Source organism: Molossus molossus, unplaced genomic scaffold (assembly GCF_014108415.1).
Source record: "Molossus molossus isolate mMolMol1 unplaced genomic scaffold, mMolMol1.p scaffold_m16_p_1, whole genome shotgun sequence".
In the NCBI taxonomy this organism is placed as follows: Eukaryota; Metazoa; Chordata; class Mammalia; order Chiroptera; family Molossidae; genus Molossus; species Molossus molossus.
This window is the reverse complement of record NW_023425344.1, coordinates 192039907-192057730: the sequence shown is the minus strand read 5'-3', so window position 1 is coordinate 192057730 and position 17824 is coordinate 192039907. Positions and strand designations below refer to the sequence as shown.

Below are 17824 nucleotides of genomic sequence, written 5' to 3'. Positions count from 1 at the left end.
ATTTCTCCTCATGTTGAGAAGCCTGCTTACCCATAATTTTTCTGCTGTCTGGGAAGATCAGGACAATTGAGTTTCTTTCCCATATCTAATCTTTTAACTGTTTGAAGACCTTGAACATGCTCTCACCTAAACCTTCTCTTTTCCAAATTCACCATCCTGGTTCTTTGGTGGTTTTTCCGATGGTATGACTTGAGACTCTCTTTCAATCTGCTTGTTTGATAGGCAAGCTGTCTCGTTTGTCGACTCCCTGTTAAGATGCTGTCCCTGCAGGGAGCACAGCAGCCCTGAGCAGCCGCCTAGCTCCGTAAGCAGCCGGGCTTTTCTCCCGTCTTCCCATCCGCACTCTGCTCAGTGCACGGTCAGGTCCACTGCCCTAGCACTGCCATCTCACTTAATTTGCCACTCGGCTCAATGAATAGCTTAGATTTGTTCATGTGATGACATTGAACTACATTTTCTCTCTTCTACAGAGTCTGAGTGTAAGATCTCCATGTATCCCTAATTGTGATAATAAGGGCTGTTGAGAAACATTCCAGCTCTATTCTCCTTTTAGACTTATAGGATAGCACATCAGCCCCCCTGTTAAGTCTTGTTATTGCTATATAATTTGCTTTGTTTAATGAAATATGAACAAAAGGAAGGTATGTCACATTTCTGTGGAAGGGTTAAAAGTCAGAGCGCAATTCGCCCTGACCGGTTTGGCTCAGCGGTTAGAGCATCGGCCTGCGATCCAGAGAGACCAGGGTTTGGTTCCTGCTAAGGGCATGTACCTTGGTTGCAGTTTGTCCCCAGCCCTGGTTGGGTCATGCGAGAAGCGTCCACTGGATGTGTTCCTTTCACGTCGATGTTTCTCTCTTTCTCTCTCCTCCTCCTCTCTCTCCCTCCCACTCTATCTTAATAAAAAAATGAAAAAATGTCCTCAGGTGAGGATTAAAAAAAAAAGTTATAGCCCAATTTGCCACATCCTAATTCCTTTGCTGTGAAATCAAGAAAGCATGTGTTGAGATAAACTTCCAGCCTGGGTCCCTGAGCAGTTGTGAAGAACAAAATAAACTGACAAAATAGATCCAGAGACAAGGAAGCAGGGAGCAGACTGAGGAATCTCAGAGGGAAGGGAGCAGGGGGGGTGGGGGCGCTGAAAGAGATTAATAAAAAAATGTACATGCATATATGTATAACCCATAGACACAGACAAGAGACAGATGAAGGCCTGGGGAGGGATGGGAGCGGGGTGGAGGGAGTCAGTGGCGGTGGGAGGACATTTGTAACACTTTCAACAATAAAGATAAATTAAAAATAATTAAATAAGTAGAGTTAAAAAAAGAAAAGATAAAAGTGCATCTACCTCCCCTGTATTGATATGCACTTAAAATACAGGTGAGAAATAAATCTTTGATTTGCACACTAAGATTTGGTAGTTGATTGTTACAGTACCATAGCCTAGCTTATCCTGACTGATTGACTATTTATACTTCATTGTGTTAGATTCAGCTTTACTGTTGTAGGCTAAGATCTCCTGGAAAGTAATTTCATTACCTAATACACTAGTTATTTGGCCCAGCTTTATGTTATGCTCAAAGCCTACAATTAGATCTTCCATGTTTCTATCTCATTTAATTAAAAATAATGACTAAAGGCAACTCCTGAAGTGCTCCACCGAGAGCCTCCCCAAATCATTCAGGAACTATCACACTTGGGGTCCAGTCATTCAACTCACTGCTAATTCATTTAAGTGATATTTTTCTAAGAGGTGTTCTGAAAAGTCTTAGTAAATGCCTTTCAGGAATCTAGATAGAAATATATAAATAAACCACATTTATTTGATGTGCCTACTTAGATACCTTGTCAGACAAATGTCTGATGAAAAATGAAGTTTAAAATATAATATAAAATTACAAAGAACTTATCCAGAAGTAAGATCATGTATTTGCAAATTATATCTATTTGGCATAATAGTGAAGCAAACAAGCCCTGGAATCAGGTAGACCTAGTTCAAATCTCAGCTCTGATACTTTGTTACTATTTGACCTTGAAGATGCTTAATGTCTTTAAGCCTCAGTCACCTCCTCTAAAAAAATGGGATAATTATAACATCCACTTCAAAAAGTTGTGATAAGGATTAGAGAAGATGATGCATGAATAATGCTTAGATATAGGCCAATTATATTGTAACAATTTTAAAAGCATTATTATATTATTATAATTATGATCTGAGATATTATCCCCATTTTTAAATGACATTCAAAATATCTCTGTTTACCCTATAATATTTTATACTGTTTTTGAATGCTAATGAAGACTGAAAACCAAGAACATCTTGATCTGTTAGAGCGTCGGCCTGCGGTCCTGAGAGAACCGGGTTCGGTTCCCGCTAAGGGCACGTACCTCGGTTGCAGTTTGTCCCCAGCCCTGGTCGGTTGTGCGGGTGGCAGCCACTCTATGTGTTCCTTTCACATCGATGTTTCTCTCTCTCTCTGTTCCTCTCTCTCCCTCCCACTCTACCTGAACAAAAAATGTCCTCGGGTGAGGATTAAAAAAAAAAAAAAAAGAACATCTTGATCTGTTAGTCTTCAATTTAAAATTGGTCATTCATACCTGTCCAGCCAGTGTGGCTCAGTGGCTGAACCCATGTACCAAGAGGTCGCCAACTCGATTCCCGGTCAGGGTTGTGGGCCCAATCCCCAGTGGGGGGCATGCAGGAGGCAGCCAGTCAGTTCTCTCTCATTGATGTTTCTGTCTCTCTCCTTCTCTCACTTCCTCTTTCTCTAAAATCAATAAAGGAAAAAAATGTATTAATTGGTCATACCTGAGAATTATGCTATGGTTTTGACAGGAAGCAGTTTAATATTTAAGAAAGTACTATGGATTGAGCAAAGCTGATACTTGAAATAAGGAGTGAGTAAGACATACCTAGGAGATATTATAGTTTTAGGTCTAGACCACTTCATAGAAAGAGTATCACAATAAATTGAGTATTACAATAAAATGAGTTGTAATCTTTCTGTTGGTGTAGGCTCTTGCCTTCAAGTTGTAAAAAATAGAACATCTATCAAGCATAATAAAGCAAAAGAAAAAACAAAACAACAACAACAACAAAAACAACAAAAAACAAGGTATACCTATAATTACAAGGTTATAGAAACATGCTATTTTGTCAGCAGTAATTATTTTATTGTTCTATTGCACTACTCTGTGTCTGCCTATAAGAGGAAACTTATATGTCTTCATAAAATATGGTATTCATTTATTAAAAGGTACTTTAAAAAACACTTAATATGTGCTTTATTGGGAAATAAAATAATTAAGCTTAGTGTATTTTTTCCCCTAAGACATTTTATACATGCTACATGTACTCAATAGCCCTATCAATTACATTTTTGAAATAACCAGCAGGCTTCAAAATCATGGTATTCATTAAAATTGCTACCTTATGCAGTAGAGTTATTTTAAATGTTTCTTGACTATTAACTGGTAATTTTCTAACAAGTGATTATTCTATTCAATGTGACAGATGACAGTTCCATGCTTATTGAACTGTGTTAAGAGTGACTACTTGAATACTGTCTTCATAAAGAATGTATCAGTGATTTTAATTTGTTTCTCCTCAAACACATAAAATATCTGGAAGGCATTAGAAGATGAAACTTGATTCTGTGCAGTATATTGCTAAAGAACCACTGATTTTCTAACTTAAGCCAAACCAGAGACTGAGAGGTCATGATCAAAAATTTGTTTTAAAGAACTGAAAATGTCCTGGCTGGTGTAGCTCAGTGGTTGAGCATCGATCCATGCACCAAGAGGTCGCCAGTTCAATTCCTGGTCAGGGTACATGCCCAGGCTGTGGGCCTGATTCCCAGTGGGGGGCATGCAGGAGGCAGCCAATCAATGTTCTCTCTTATCAATGTTTCTATCTCTCTCTTCCTCTCCCTTCCTCTCTCTCTAAAATCAATAAATAAAAATAAAAAACTGAAATTGATAATAATAATTAAATGTTCAACAAGCAATTTGAACACAGAAAGTCTTTAGAAAAACATGCTTCTACAGAGCATTATTTTTTTCCCAGCAAATCTACTCCCCTCAGATTTCTTACCTAGGAATTTTATTTTTCTGGACTGCACTATCTACAATAGCTACTACATTAGTTAGGTGGGCCTCCTGTGATGCTAAGAGTTGAAAGAAAGTAGACAAGCACTGGCTTGAGGCATTTTGTTTTGTTTCTGTATTTTGAAGTGAAGCTAAGAGTAAAAAAAAAAAATCTTGAATGGGAGTCATGAAGCAAGGTAAGGAGGGGGAATCAGCATCATGTTTAAGTTTCTGTTGAAAGCCTCTCTTAATTGAGAAAAGATTTAGCCTCAGGGACTGGGCATATAATACAATTTCTAGTGCTAAAGCACTAGTCTTTGGAAAATGCACAAATTGAGATTCCTTTAAAATGCATCTCAAGTACCATGGTGGATCGTGCCCTTACACACTAGGGAAGGTCAGACTTCTTACTGATTTGGTTTTAGTTGACAGTCACCTGAAGTTAAAAGGGAAAGCAGGTCTTTCCTAAGGAGTCGACCAGTACCGTGTGCAGTAAGTATGGAAGGTTCTGACGCCAGGAACTGGCTAAAGGAAAGTTGTCAAGAGCTGGTGGAGGCTGTGGTTTCCTTCCCTGGAATGAAGACATTACCTGCATTCTGCGTTGATATGGATAAGTGTCATATCATCTTCTGAATGCAAAGTGTAAATCTGTCATCCTTGAGAATAAGAGAGAGACCTTTATGTGATGAGTAAAATTTGGAGTTTCTGTTGCCGGCAACCCAGGATGATCCTGAGGTTTCATCACCTAAGTACTATTAAATAACACAAAAATATGATTTTGGAGAATTTCTATGTTCAGCCTTTGTAGCATAGAAAATAGCTTCTATTAGAGTAAACATCAGGTTTCTGTGGTTGTGTGAGAATAATAATATAATAAGTATAATTATATAATAAAATTATTAGAGGATGGAGTTGTATACAGTATCTCTGCATTGATTGTAGGTAATACAAAATTGCCCTTTCTGCACTTACAGTGCGTTACGCAGTAAGAAAGAACATTAAGCTATAAACCCAGACCAGAATATGAGATACTGAAAAAGGTGTGAATCTCTAGCACTATTAGTAGCTTGAGCATAACATCTCTATTTCTTAATCCTTGGCCAAGTACTGTAAATTATTTGCCACTATCTGTACAGAAAAAAAAATCTAAAAGAACTGATTCGTAATCTGTGCCACAAAATCAACGGTGTTTATAAAGTGGGCTTAGATGGTAGTTAGCAACTATGACCTTCCTTCCATAGATACTATGCCAAAGAGTAATTCCCATGGCCTCCATGGTCATGGTCCTGCTGTCTTATAGGTCCACACATTGAAGGAGTCAGTCTAGTGGCTGGTCTTTATAGCTAATAACAACATGTACTCAAATGACCTCATGATGTTCTAAATTGAAAAGATATAAAGTGCTTCCTAAATCATTTCCAAGAAACCCTAGTGAAACATTCAGCTGACCCTGAACTAGAGAACTGATTGACTGATTGCTGGTGCTAGGCCAAAATTAAACAGGCAGGGATTGGGTTTTTTGTTTTGTTTTGTTTTGTTTTGTTTTTTTGCCTCAGGAAGCTATTGGCTTAGCAACCAGTTCTTGCTACATGGGCTCTAGAAAGCTAGTGACCTTGTTGCTGTCAGCTGTCCTAATCAAGTGGCTCTTTGTCCCTGCCAAACCTAGAGTATAATGTGTCTGCTCAGGGAAGGACTGCAGAGAGATGGCCTCCCACGATAGAGTCATCGGGTTAGGCCTTCCCTGGCCTCACATGAGATTCTTTTCTCGCTGATATAACTACTGGGTGGCATGATTGTGTCTGACATTAGTTAAGGGATGTGAAGGTCTTATTTGTCCTGTGATGGATTAAACAAGACAACTTCATTTATTACTTTTATAAAAAGCAAGGTAAAAGAGGTTATTCATTATTACAAAGCTCTCCTTCCTAAAGAAAAAATAGGGCTCCGATAAGAGAAAATCTTTAATATAGTGTGAGTTTATATTTAGAGTGTTCTAAAGTGCTAAGGTATTCAGAGGAGAATGAAAGAAAACATTTATTTTCAGCATAATTAAAGTGATATTTTTATAAATTTGCTCAATACCCTCTTCCAAAGTTTCTCCAAAGTAGAGGGAAGAGGATTTGTGATCAAAAGTGAAACGGCCTCCTTATTAACCAGAGTTAGAGCTAGTATGAGGAAAAACCCTTGGATGATATTTTTTATTTCCTATAAAGGCTCAGTAAAACTAACTTTGAGGGTGAGTTCAGCTGCTTTTCTTTCTCTCTTTCTCTTTCTCTTTTTCTCTTTCTCTCTCTGTCTCTGTCTCTGTCTCTCTCTATTGGGGTGATACTGGTCCACAAAACCATACAGGTTTCAAGTGTACAACTTAACGAAACATCACCTGCTTGTTGTATCATGTGCCCATTGCCCAAAGCAGACTCTTTCCATCCCCATTTCTCCCCTTTGCCCCTTCCATATATCCCCCACCACCTCCATTCCCTCTGGTTATCACCACGCTGCTCTGCTCTCTCTGTGTCTATGTGAGATATATATATATATTTGTTTGTTTAATCCTTTTACCTTCTTTCATCCTTCTCCTCCCTCCCCACTGACAGCTGTCAGTCTGTTACATGTATCTCTGCCTCTGTTTCGATTTTGTTGATGAGTTTATTTGATTCACTAGATCTCATATATAAGTGAGATCATATGGTTTCTGTCTTAAAATGCATGGTAGTTCTCATGTGTGTCTAATCCTGAATCCATGATTGTTTCAGGAATAATTTGTTTCTTAAAATGTAGACCTGAATCTCCTAAGAAGTGATCCCAACCAATTGATCAAAAGACAGCTGTTCTAAAGCACAATTAATTCATGAATGAGGTCCTCATATGGGCAAGGAACTGTCATAAGCTCTGTGGAAGAAAACCACACAGACCAATTCTGTGCCTTAAGAGTTGAAAATCAAATTGGAGGCTACAAATCTTATTAGATTTATACAACTTAAATTATATGTACCATAGGAATAATAAACAAACAAGTAGGACCATAAAATATGGGGATACTATTTCTCCATTGTAAAAAGAGAGATAAATAGAAATCAAGCATATTCAAATGTAGAAGAATTTATATTCCACATTGCATAAATAAAGAGCCATTAAACACATTTAAATAGAAAAGTACTATAAGGAGATCAGTCTTTAATAGCTTGAACTTAAATTGGAGGAAGTAATGGAAGAAGAAAGATCAGTTTGCAAGTTTGCAATTTCCAGATAAAAGGACTAAATAGAGGACTAAACTAGACTGATGGAAATATGAATAAAAATAAGTTTCAAATCTATGAGTGTGAAGATTGAATTGCTATATGAAAATGAATTGTGAAAGTAGACCCTGTTTGTATCTGACAGCCTTTACAATGATTAGCAATCCTTAATCCTTATTCACTTTTACCTAAATCTATAGCGAACTCCTTCTATACCAAATCCCCTGGAAGCAAAAAATCTCTTCCATAAAAACAACTGACTGAAAAGTCAAAGAAAAGCAAAGACTTCCCTTTTTCTCCAAAGAGTAACCTCTTACTGAGATTGAAGCAAATGGTTATGTGTGTGGGGATGTCATTTTTAAATATTTGGCACACTTATACAAGCATGCAAGGATGTTTGTGCAGGATAAACCGCTGGCCCAGGGAAGGTATTACAGCAGTAGAAAGAGCCATTTTCTAGGCTCAGGAGGACTTGAGGATAGAGAAGAATCTGATTTATGCACTATACAGAAAAAATGAAAGAAAAGTTCTCGACTTCCAGAGAAAAGACCATTGCTCTGAGAAAAGATGAAAGGAGAGTAAAAACAACCTTATATTCCATGTTAAATGGCTGATTTTAGACCCTGGCTAACGTGAAGGCCAAGACTAAGAAGTGGGGAAGGAATGGGGACAGCTTGTAATCTCCGAAACTTTATAGATAAATATAAAAGCAATGTCAGAACTATGAGAGAACTATCAAGAGTATATTAAATCAGTTATATCAATATATTGTGCAACCAAACTCAAGTCAGGTTTTACCACAGAAAGAAAAAGAAACACTATTTTAATCAAGGTAAATTTAAAAACAAAGAATTCTTCAACACTTCAGCTGATAATTGGCTTGTTGACATTCATCAAATTATTTGTTCATGGCAATAATTGAACAACCTTGGAAATCTCAGAAAATATTATAAATATATTTTTTCAATTGTATCTATCTGAAAATAAAGTCAAAACAGAACCTTCTCTTTTTCTATTTGGCAATCTCTTAGTGTTCTGCCCTTCAACAGTATCTCTCCATTTTTATTTATCTCTAATTTTACTCACTACTCTCAATATCACTTCTTTCTTGACAAGATTTAATAATCCTAGTAGTGGGTTGGAAAGCAATCATCACATTCCTAGGGTTAAGGAAAACAGCTATAGCCTAGTTCAGCACCATGGAAAGAAGACAAACTTTCCTTTACCTAGCTGAAGGAACTTAGTTCCATGAGAACTATCCTGCTGAGACCTTGGATGACTAGATAAGGAAGTGTACAAAGATAAATGTCTCTTCTTTCAAGCTATCTATCTTTCCCCTTATCCCCACCACTTTTTTATAGACTCTCCTCAATTCTGGTGCAGATAAGACTAGTACCTTGAGCTTACAAAGAAAAATATATATACAGTGGCCTTGGAATGCTATTCCTCATACAACCAATGGAACTGTTATAACAAGTGACCAGGTAAGAATGAACTTATGTCATATGCAATTCAATTATGAAGGAGTATCATTTTCGAGGAGATCAATGGGGGGGAAAGTGGGGGAGCATCTGTAATACTTTCAACAACAAAGATAGATATATATATATATATATATATATATATATATATATATATATATCTTTATATAGATATATACATACACACACACACACACATATTATATAAAGGGTTTTATATTTTAAGAGGGTAGTTATGTGATTTCATTCACTATTATTAAAGTAATTTCATCAAATTGACTTATCAGATTCTGGGTAGCCATGGGCATGCATCACTTTGACATCCCTCAGAGAAAATCTTCTTAAAGAAGTATAGCTGGATGACAGCCTTCAGCTACCAGACCTACAGAATACATTACAGCATTAACCCCAAGGCCACATTTCTCAAGCTGCTCCCAACTGAAGACTGAGCATGGTGGCAGTAATACAAATGGCTACTTATACTCAGTGCAGGACTCCTCTAACAGGCAACCTTTCTTCTAGGACTCCTCATTGGTCTTTTCATACCCAGTCTTTCCTTCCTTCCCCTTTTCCATTCGCAGATGTCAGACCCATACCATTTTCCAAACACTCTTCTTGCCGACTGCAGCTGTCTCTCTACTTCATCCTGAGATGTTTTCTCCATAAAAGCTCTGTACTTCTCTAATACCATGTTGGTGTGTGCTCCTGGTGTGACTCTTAGGTTGCATATTTAACAAAAGTTGCCAAGCTCATGTAAAACCACTAGGTGATGTTAAATATAATAATTTCACAGAAACATGCATCCTTCCAGTCTTCTCTCTCCTTTGTTTTTCTGTTTATCTTTTCTCTTGACATCTTTCAATTCCTTTTACAGTGCCTGTCTTAATTTACTGTGACAGGTGGAAAAAAACAGAATGAAGTTTGGCATGTCTTTTCCAGCATTATTTACAAGAAATATACAGAGAGATGAGCAGAAATCAGAGAAGAGCCTAGTTTAGCACCATTAGGCAGTGAGTACAGACTGTTGTTCCATCGACACTTGAGAAAGGGGAGGGAATGATGAACGTGGTTTGGTTCTGATTGCTCAGAGATTTTGAAGGTGCATGAAGGATACAATAACATTGTCAAGAAGAAGCAATGACTCCCTAGTTTGAAAGTCTGCTTCAGTCTGTTTCCCAGGACAACAGAAGTTATAAGGTTTAAAGAAATTACAATATTTTATTTTATTAAAAATAATTTTAAGATATGTATAGGGAAAGTAAAATGAGAAGTTGTAGTTTCTGAAAGAGGTTGTGATTGAAGGCTTTACTTAAGGGTATCTTCAAGATTCTTCAAGAGGAAATAAGCATTCAGATAATGGCAAAGTCTTTTGATGATTGAAAATTATCACCCCTTTCCCAAACCAGCATCATTCCAAACTACCTTGGAAAGTCCTTGAAATGGGCAGTCTCTGGGAAAAAAGAGATGTGAAAGGATCTATTTCAAATGCAAAGATGACCTATTTTAGCTAGACATTTACACAGCTTGCACTTAACAAAAGCATGAATGTAGATTAGCTCTGTTGCTTTGACAATAATGAAGTCCATATTCACACATTAGTTAGAAAAGCAAGTTGTTATGAAGTGATGGATGCCATAGGCAAGGAGGAGCTGCAGGAACTATAAGATTATAAACTCAGAAAAGCCTCCAAGATCATGACATACAACATTTTTTCAAAATTAAATTGAAATTCAACTGAATTATTTTCTAGGATAAACTTTCATTAATTCCATCAAGTTTTTATTTTCTGGTAAACTTAAAGAGACAGTATGTGTGGGTTATGGACAAGAGAGTAATTCATTTATTTCCTGAATTTTCTATGGATAATTTATGATGATCTTTTACTAAAGCTGGTTTGCTTAACAAATTTAAGCAATTGTCATGTTACAAGAGAAGTAAATTCTTACATATTTAAAGGCATTGAAAAGTTTATGACATCTTCCCTGGCCGATTTGGCTCAGCGGTTAGAGCATCGGTACGCAGAACAATGAGTTGTAGTTTCAATTCCAGTGAAGGGCATGTACCTTGGTTGTGATTTGTCCCTGGTCCTGGTTGGGGTCATGTGGGAGGCAGCCACTCTATGTGTCCCTTTCACATCAATGTCTCTCTTCCTCTCTTTCTGTTCCTCTCTCTCCCTCCTGCTCTATCTGAACAAAAATGAAAAAATGTCCTCGGGTGAGGATTAAAAAAAAAAGTTTAAGGTATCTTAATTACTTTTATTTGAGAAAAAATGGTATATGTTATTTTCTAGGCCCTTAAACTTGAAAATTTTACATGTTTGATTAAAATAAGTTGTAGATGGATTTAACAAAATATTAATTTTTAAAGAATAAGAGTATTATAAAACATAACTGAAACTATTTGCCTAAAACATGTATCTAAATCTTTCATCTATTGATATTGTAGACAAATGTGTTCAAATGCTAACACAAATAAAACCACTAATGTATCTGTCTATACTATGCATAAGCCTTGGTCTACCCACTACAAATTAAAATTTTGTTATATGTTTCCTATAAATATTCTTAAAAATCAGTTAATAGAAAAAAGAACAAATAACTATTACATAAAAATTTTAAAATCTTTTCATTACTTAGAAATAAGGAAGTGGGAAGTTTTCCAAGACACATTATTGGATGGAAAAAAGAAAGGGAAGAAGAAAGGAAACCATAAGTTGCAGCAGCAACTAGACTCACTGGGTTTGAACACTGATTTTGTTACTTACTAGCTATATGAAGGGGAAGTGTTTTATTTCTTAAAGCTATTTTATACATAGGTTTCCTCATTTGTAAAATGGGAGTCAAAATAGTACTTACCTCGTAGGGCCATTATAAGGGTCAAATGTGTCATTAAACATAAAGCAACTGTAACAGTACCTGCTGCAAAGTCAGCACTCAACTAGTGCTTGTTTATTTACATACAAAATGGTCTAATATATGTTAAATGTACAGAGATGCACAATATGAAATGAGTTTCCTATGAATGTTTATTTACATACAAAATGGTCTAATATATGTTAAATGTACAGAAATGCACAATATGAAACGAGTTTCCTATGAATGTAGACACGCATGGGAGTACACAGAGAAAGATGTGTAAATACACATCAGACTAATCACAACGTGAAATTAGGAGCCTTAAAGGCGAGCTTTTGCTTTTTGTTTGGATATAGTACAGAAAGAATATAATTCATACGTTATTTTGTGATTAAATTTTAAACACTTTATCCATCCATTGGATGCCACTATAAAAAATGATAGTGGCAATTACATTCATTAACTTATTGACATAGAAAAATGTTTACACACATTTCATTAAGTACAAACAAGGAGATCAAAAGATAGTATTAATTGTATTAGCATGAACTCATTTTGTAAAATAATGTGTTTGTATTTTTGTATGGAATGATAATGTTAACACCTAATTTGGTTAGGTGATTTTGACTTCTTTGTAGATAGATACATGTGTACACAATTATACGTATATACATCTATACATATTTTTAAAACACTATAATAACTACCTTGTTGTAAAAAGAGAAAGCAATAGTATCTAATTACACCATCATGCAACATCCTGCACTCAAAATACATATGTTTAGAGCACAGCCAATTACTACTGATGAAAGGAATAAATTAGACAGGTGATGAATGTACTCACCCACCAAATGCCTGGAGTGCAGAAAACTTGGAAGCATCCAAATCACTGCCACATACTATTCGAGCCTTAAATAAAACATGAGAGAGAGAAAAAGAAAAAAAGAAAACAAACAGACTTTTAGCATACCATAGCTGTGTAAAGGGGAATTTGGGACATGGGTCAACTGCACTAGACACATAACACCTAATATGACAAATGCTAAGCAGGGTCAGCTCCAAGTCAAAGCTGCTATGTTTTTGTGAGTGGAGGTTTTGAAATTAGCTGTCAGCATTTAAACAAAAGCACTGGCAGAGTCCAGGAAAATATATCATATTCCAAATACTATTTGCCCTTAAAACTCGGTATGTGCAGTGAAGATCATGAATCAGTCAAGGAGATCATGATTAGCCAGACTTAAGAACAGATGCCGAGTTTGACCGTAGCAGACCCCTAGGTTGGCAAGTGTAAGCTAAATAAGCGCAGCTGGCAAGGTATGACCTCTTCAGAAATGCAACATATTGGGGGCACACTTAAAGGACAACCAAAGAATGGAAAGCTGGGATAACATGCACATTTCACAACTAAAACAGAGGAACCAAAACAGGTCTCATATGTCACAAACAAACATGTACAAAGACAAGGTCCCTTAGGAGGGAAGAAAAAGTATGATTTAAAACCTTTTCATCCACAGAACTGCTATCTGAAAGAGAATCAGGAAAAGAAGGGATAAATGTTAGATGGAGTACTTTTCAAGAAATCATTTAAACATACACATGAACAAAGTGTTACTATGTTACATTATTTAAAATCATAAATGAACGAGTTTGAACTCCATGGGAAGAGGGCTTAATGGGTCCTCAATAATTTAGAGTTGGAAAATGTGCCAGAATGCTTGAAAAGTATCAAAGGGTGATCACAGGATTCAATGAAAGACAATGTGTCATACAAAGAAAAAACACAATTGAAGATCAGAGGTCCTAGACACCAGCTGAGGCTCTGCCACTTACTGAGCACATTGGGCAAACCACCAAATTCTTCAGAATATATACCTGACTTCAATAAGGTCACTGGTACCTTTGCTATTTGCCTCCAAACTTTGTTGAGAGGGTCAGGTGGGATCAATATATGCAAAAGTAAACCTCAGATGACTACATAAATTGAGGATATTTTATTGAGGAATTATTTATGACTTCTCATATCATAGAAGTTAAGAGTTATAAGAGTAATTAAATATATTCCATTTTGTAAATAAGAAAACTGATTCCTGAAGGGGTTGAGTTGATGAAGATCACAAAGCTAGTAAATGGCAGAAGTGGGACATAAATCCAGGGCTCCTGATCCCCCCATATGCTGCCCTTTATATCCAACATTTCAGGTGATTTGAACAAAACAGAGAGGGGTGGCTGATCCACATTTCTTAGTGCCATTTAAGATACATCAAAGGGTCAACATTTTTCAGTTTCAGCTGCTTAAGAACCCAACTACATGAACAATTGACTCCTACATTTTTTTTAAAAGAACTCAAATCTAAATCTGCCAGGGTCATCGTGGTATGACCCATTTCCACCTAACATAGTAGTATTGCTCTTAAACTTATTAATTCAGCTTTGCTTATTACCATAAAGCTGAAGCTACTTCCTTATGAATACAAGTTGACAGAAAGTTAGAGCTGGCGTGACCTTGGGTTCACGTATAGTACAAACCCCTCATTTTTACAGATGAGCTGCAAAGAGATAAAGGTTGGTCCAAGGTCATGTAGCTCAGTGATAACTTTTATTGATGGAAATCTGAAATGTATTTTTTTCTTGAATCGTTAAGTATAGATTAATTACTCTAAATATTTGTATGCCTTTTTTAGAGATTGTATAATATTTCAGGGTTATATCTTCGAATATAAAACAAGGTAAAGCACAATATAAAGGAATAAAGACCACTCTTATTTATAGCCATAAATATTTCTAAATACTGCATAAAATATCAAAAATAAAAGTAATTTTCATATCAGAAAAATAATTAGATCTATGCAGATTTTATCCCATGCATGCTTCAATATCATGGAATGACTAATTTAATAGGACATATCAACTGGTCAGAAAATATATATTCACATTTCAATAGATTCCAGAAAGTCATCTAATAAAATTTCACAAACTTCTAATTTTTTAAAAACACAGGGTGGAGCCAAAATAGGGTTACAGTTGTTCATATGAAAGATAATATAATAATTAACAAATAATACAAAAATAAACTGTTTCATGTACTCACAACTGTAAACCTACTTTTGTCCCACCCTGTAAATTGGAATGAGTCTTCCTTAAGTTCTAATATGTTTAAAAAATTCTTACTTTCGATTTAGCAATTTAAGTGTGAAATATTAGGTCATCCCCATTATTATTAAAAGCAAAACAAAAATACCTACAATCATTAATGTAACTTATATTTAAAAGTTCTGACCAATATATTAAAACATGAAGTAGAATAAAAAAAGAAACAATATAGGTATTAGAAGACAGAATATAATGCTGTTATTATTTTCAGGAACTGCAATTTTAAACTCAGAAAACAAAGAAAACAGAAAACCTCTTGTTATCTATTAGGGTTAATAAAATAGTTATCTAAGTGAATATATGTAACCAGTACACAAATAAAATAATAGCAATAATAGTAAGTTGTTTTCCGCATACTAGTAGCAACTGGCTTGAAAAACAATGATACAAGATTAGGTTTCAAATATTCAGTTTTTCACATTTTCCACTGATAACTGGTTTCTATATCAACCAACCCACTAAATAAAGGTAATCTTAACAAAGTAATCAATTATTTTTCAGCTACTAAATCTAATCATACATTTCAATTCTTTCATTTAATGATTCATTCAATGTTTTATTCACTCACTGAACACATTTTTATCAACCAACCCGTTTTGTTCATTTCCATTCTTTTTTTGTATACCTGTGATAATTTCCCCTTGATTCCTTTCTAAAATACAGACACAATCCCATCTCTTCCCTTTTTAAAATCCACCAATGTTACCTAATGCCCACATGAGAGAACATCAGATTTGTGTATTCCGCTGGCTCCTGGCTCATCAGACCTCATTCACATCCTACACTTTGGTCTCAGCTAAAATTTTGCCCTTTCCTCTTTATGCCATGACACCTGTGTGCATTCACATTTTCAACTTTCTTTCCTAAAGCAAATGCTCCCCTTTTTCATCTAGCTAATTGCCTGTCAGCCTCCAAAACAGTTGAAGCATTGCCCATCTCCTGCAAATTTGGTCACTTCTCAGGGATTTGTGGCCTTTGTACATCATCACTGTACACTGTGCAATCTTCTTTTGGGCTAATTCTCACCTTTTGCTGGTTTCCTTATTGGCAGTCCTCCTAGAAACAAGCTCCTTGGTAATATTAATCACCTTTTCTTAACTCTACTACATTTCTGAAATAAATATAGATGACGAATAAATGTTTGCTGAGCATTGAATGAACAACTTTAAACAAGCTATACCACTTTGTGGAAGTATCTATAAATCTGAATCAAGGAAACAGTTCATCTTTCTGAAAAGGGAGGATGAATTGTTTTCTAACAGATTTATAGATTTAAGAGCTAAAAGCATAATGGCAAGTTGTTGTAACCTGTAATTATTCTAACTTCAAGTGTGACTGAATTAATAAGTAAACACATCTAAGACTTTTTAAAATTAGAATTTTGAGGAGAATATATACAAATATTAAAAATCCATAAAAGCTAAAAACCTTTATGGACCTCACAAAAAAACAGATTAAAATCACAGTGAAATATAAAATATAGCTTAGTAATAAACCCTTCTACTTAAGAATTCAATGACTAAGAAATGTTATGTGTTATCAATGAGAAGGAAAGCACTAGTCAATAAATAATGCTTAGACCATAGGTTATGTATCTGTAATATTATATTAATTCATATTTTTATCTTATATATACTCCTAAAGTCCCAGATGTAGTAAATAATTAAATATAAAATAAGGTAAGAAAAGCAAATAAAACTATAGAAGAATATTAACTCTATGGAATGAGAAGGTAGGTTTAAACTTAGAAGTAAAAAGGATACCAAAAAATAGTTTGATAAATTTGTTTCTTCAGTACTTTTGTATATAAAAATAAAAAACATTTGTTAATATGTTTAGTATATAAAAATAACTTACGTCATGAAAAAAATGGCCTTAATACTCTAATAAGTACATGCTCAAGAATGTGACAAGATAATTCACAAATTAGAATGCAACCATAGTAAATAAACATGAAAAATGATCCAATTTATTATAATTATATCTAATCATGATTGTAAAATTAACAAAGATTAGAATAATTATATTTTAATGCTATTACAAATAATTTCCAAGGCTATTGATGGTGTCATGAATCAGACACTCTGATGCATGGTTGATGACAAAGAAAATGACAATAAAATAATTGAAAACTTTTAGTAATGTCTAGCAATTGTTTTGATTAGGAAATTTATTTTTTGGAAGTTGATGCTAAGGAAATTGTTTTGGTTATGAATTGAATTGTGTCCCCCAAAATTAATATATTGAGGGCCTAACCCCCTGTACCTCAGAATGTGGCTTCCTTTGGAAACAGAGTTGTAGTAGATATAATTAGTGAAGATGAGGTCTTACTGCAGTAGGGTGGTCCCAAATTCAATATGACAGGTGTCGCTATAAGAAGGAGAAATTTGGAGACAGATGTACACACATGAAAAATATTATGTAAAGACTGGAATTATGCTGCCACCAGCCAAGGCGTCATCTACCAGAAGCTCTGAGAAAGGCCTGGACAGATCTTCCCTTAACACCTTCAGAGGCAGCATTTCCCTGTCAGCATGGCTTGATCTCAGTCTCCGGCCCTCCAGAACCACTGTGAGACAATACATTTCTGTTGTTTTAGGTCAGTCAACTGGCTGTACTTTGTTACATCAGCCCTAGAAAAACTAATATAATTTTAAATACTAAAAATAAATTTAGGTGTAAAGATCTACATTGTTTCATAATTTACAATAAAAATAAGAAAAAGGTATACGTGAACTATTATAGAAGTATGGGTCGAAAATTATGACCTTGATGCAATAATTGGCAACCATTAAAATAAACAGGTTTAAAAGACTATCTAGCCCAGCTGGTGTGGCTCAGTGGTTGAGCCTTGACCCATTCACCAAGATTTCATCAGTTTGATTTCCGGTCAGGGCACATGTCCAGGTTGTGGGCCCAATCCCCAGTGGGGGGCATGCAGGAGGCGGCTAGTCGATGTTTTCTCTCATCAATGTTTCTGTCTCTCTCTCTCCCTCTCCCTTCTTCTCTCTCGTAAATC

At 35.4% G+C, this 17824-nt stretch overlaps 1 protein-coding gene across 2 annotated transcripts in view; it reads right to left on the bottom strand.

Annotated features, from left to right (window-relative positions):
* The window catches only part of UNC13C (unc-13 homolog C), a 561286-nt gene that overhangs the window by 406372 nt on the left and 137090 nt on the right, over nt 1–17824 (bottom strand). For both annotated transcript variants that reach the window (XM_036264009.1, XM_036264019.1), the window contains 2 exons: nt 13156–13178; nt 12500–12564 (listed from right to left, as the gene is read on the bottom strand). In XM_036264009.1, the coding sequence (XP_036119902.1) occupies nt 12500–12564; nt 13156–13178 (88 nt within the window). The remainder of the gene's footprint in view (nt 1–12499; nt 12565–13155; nt 13179–17824) is intronic.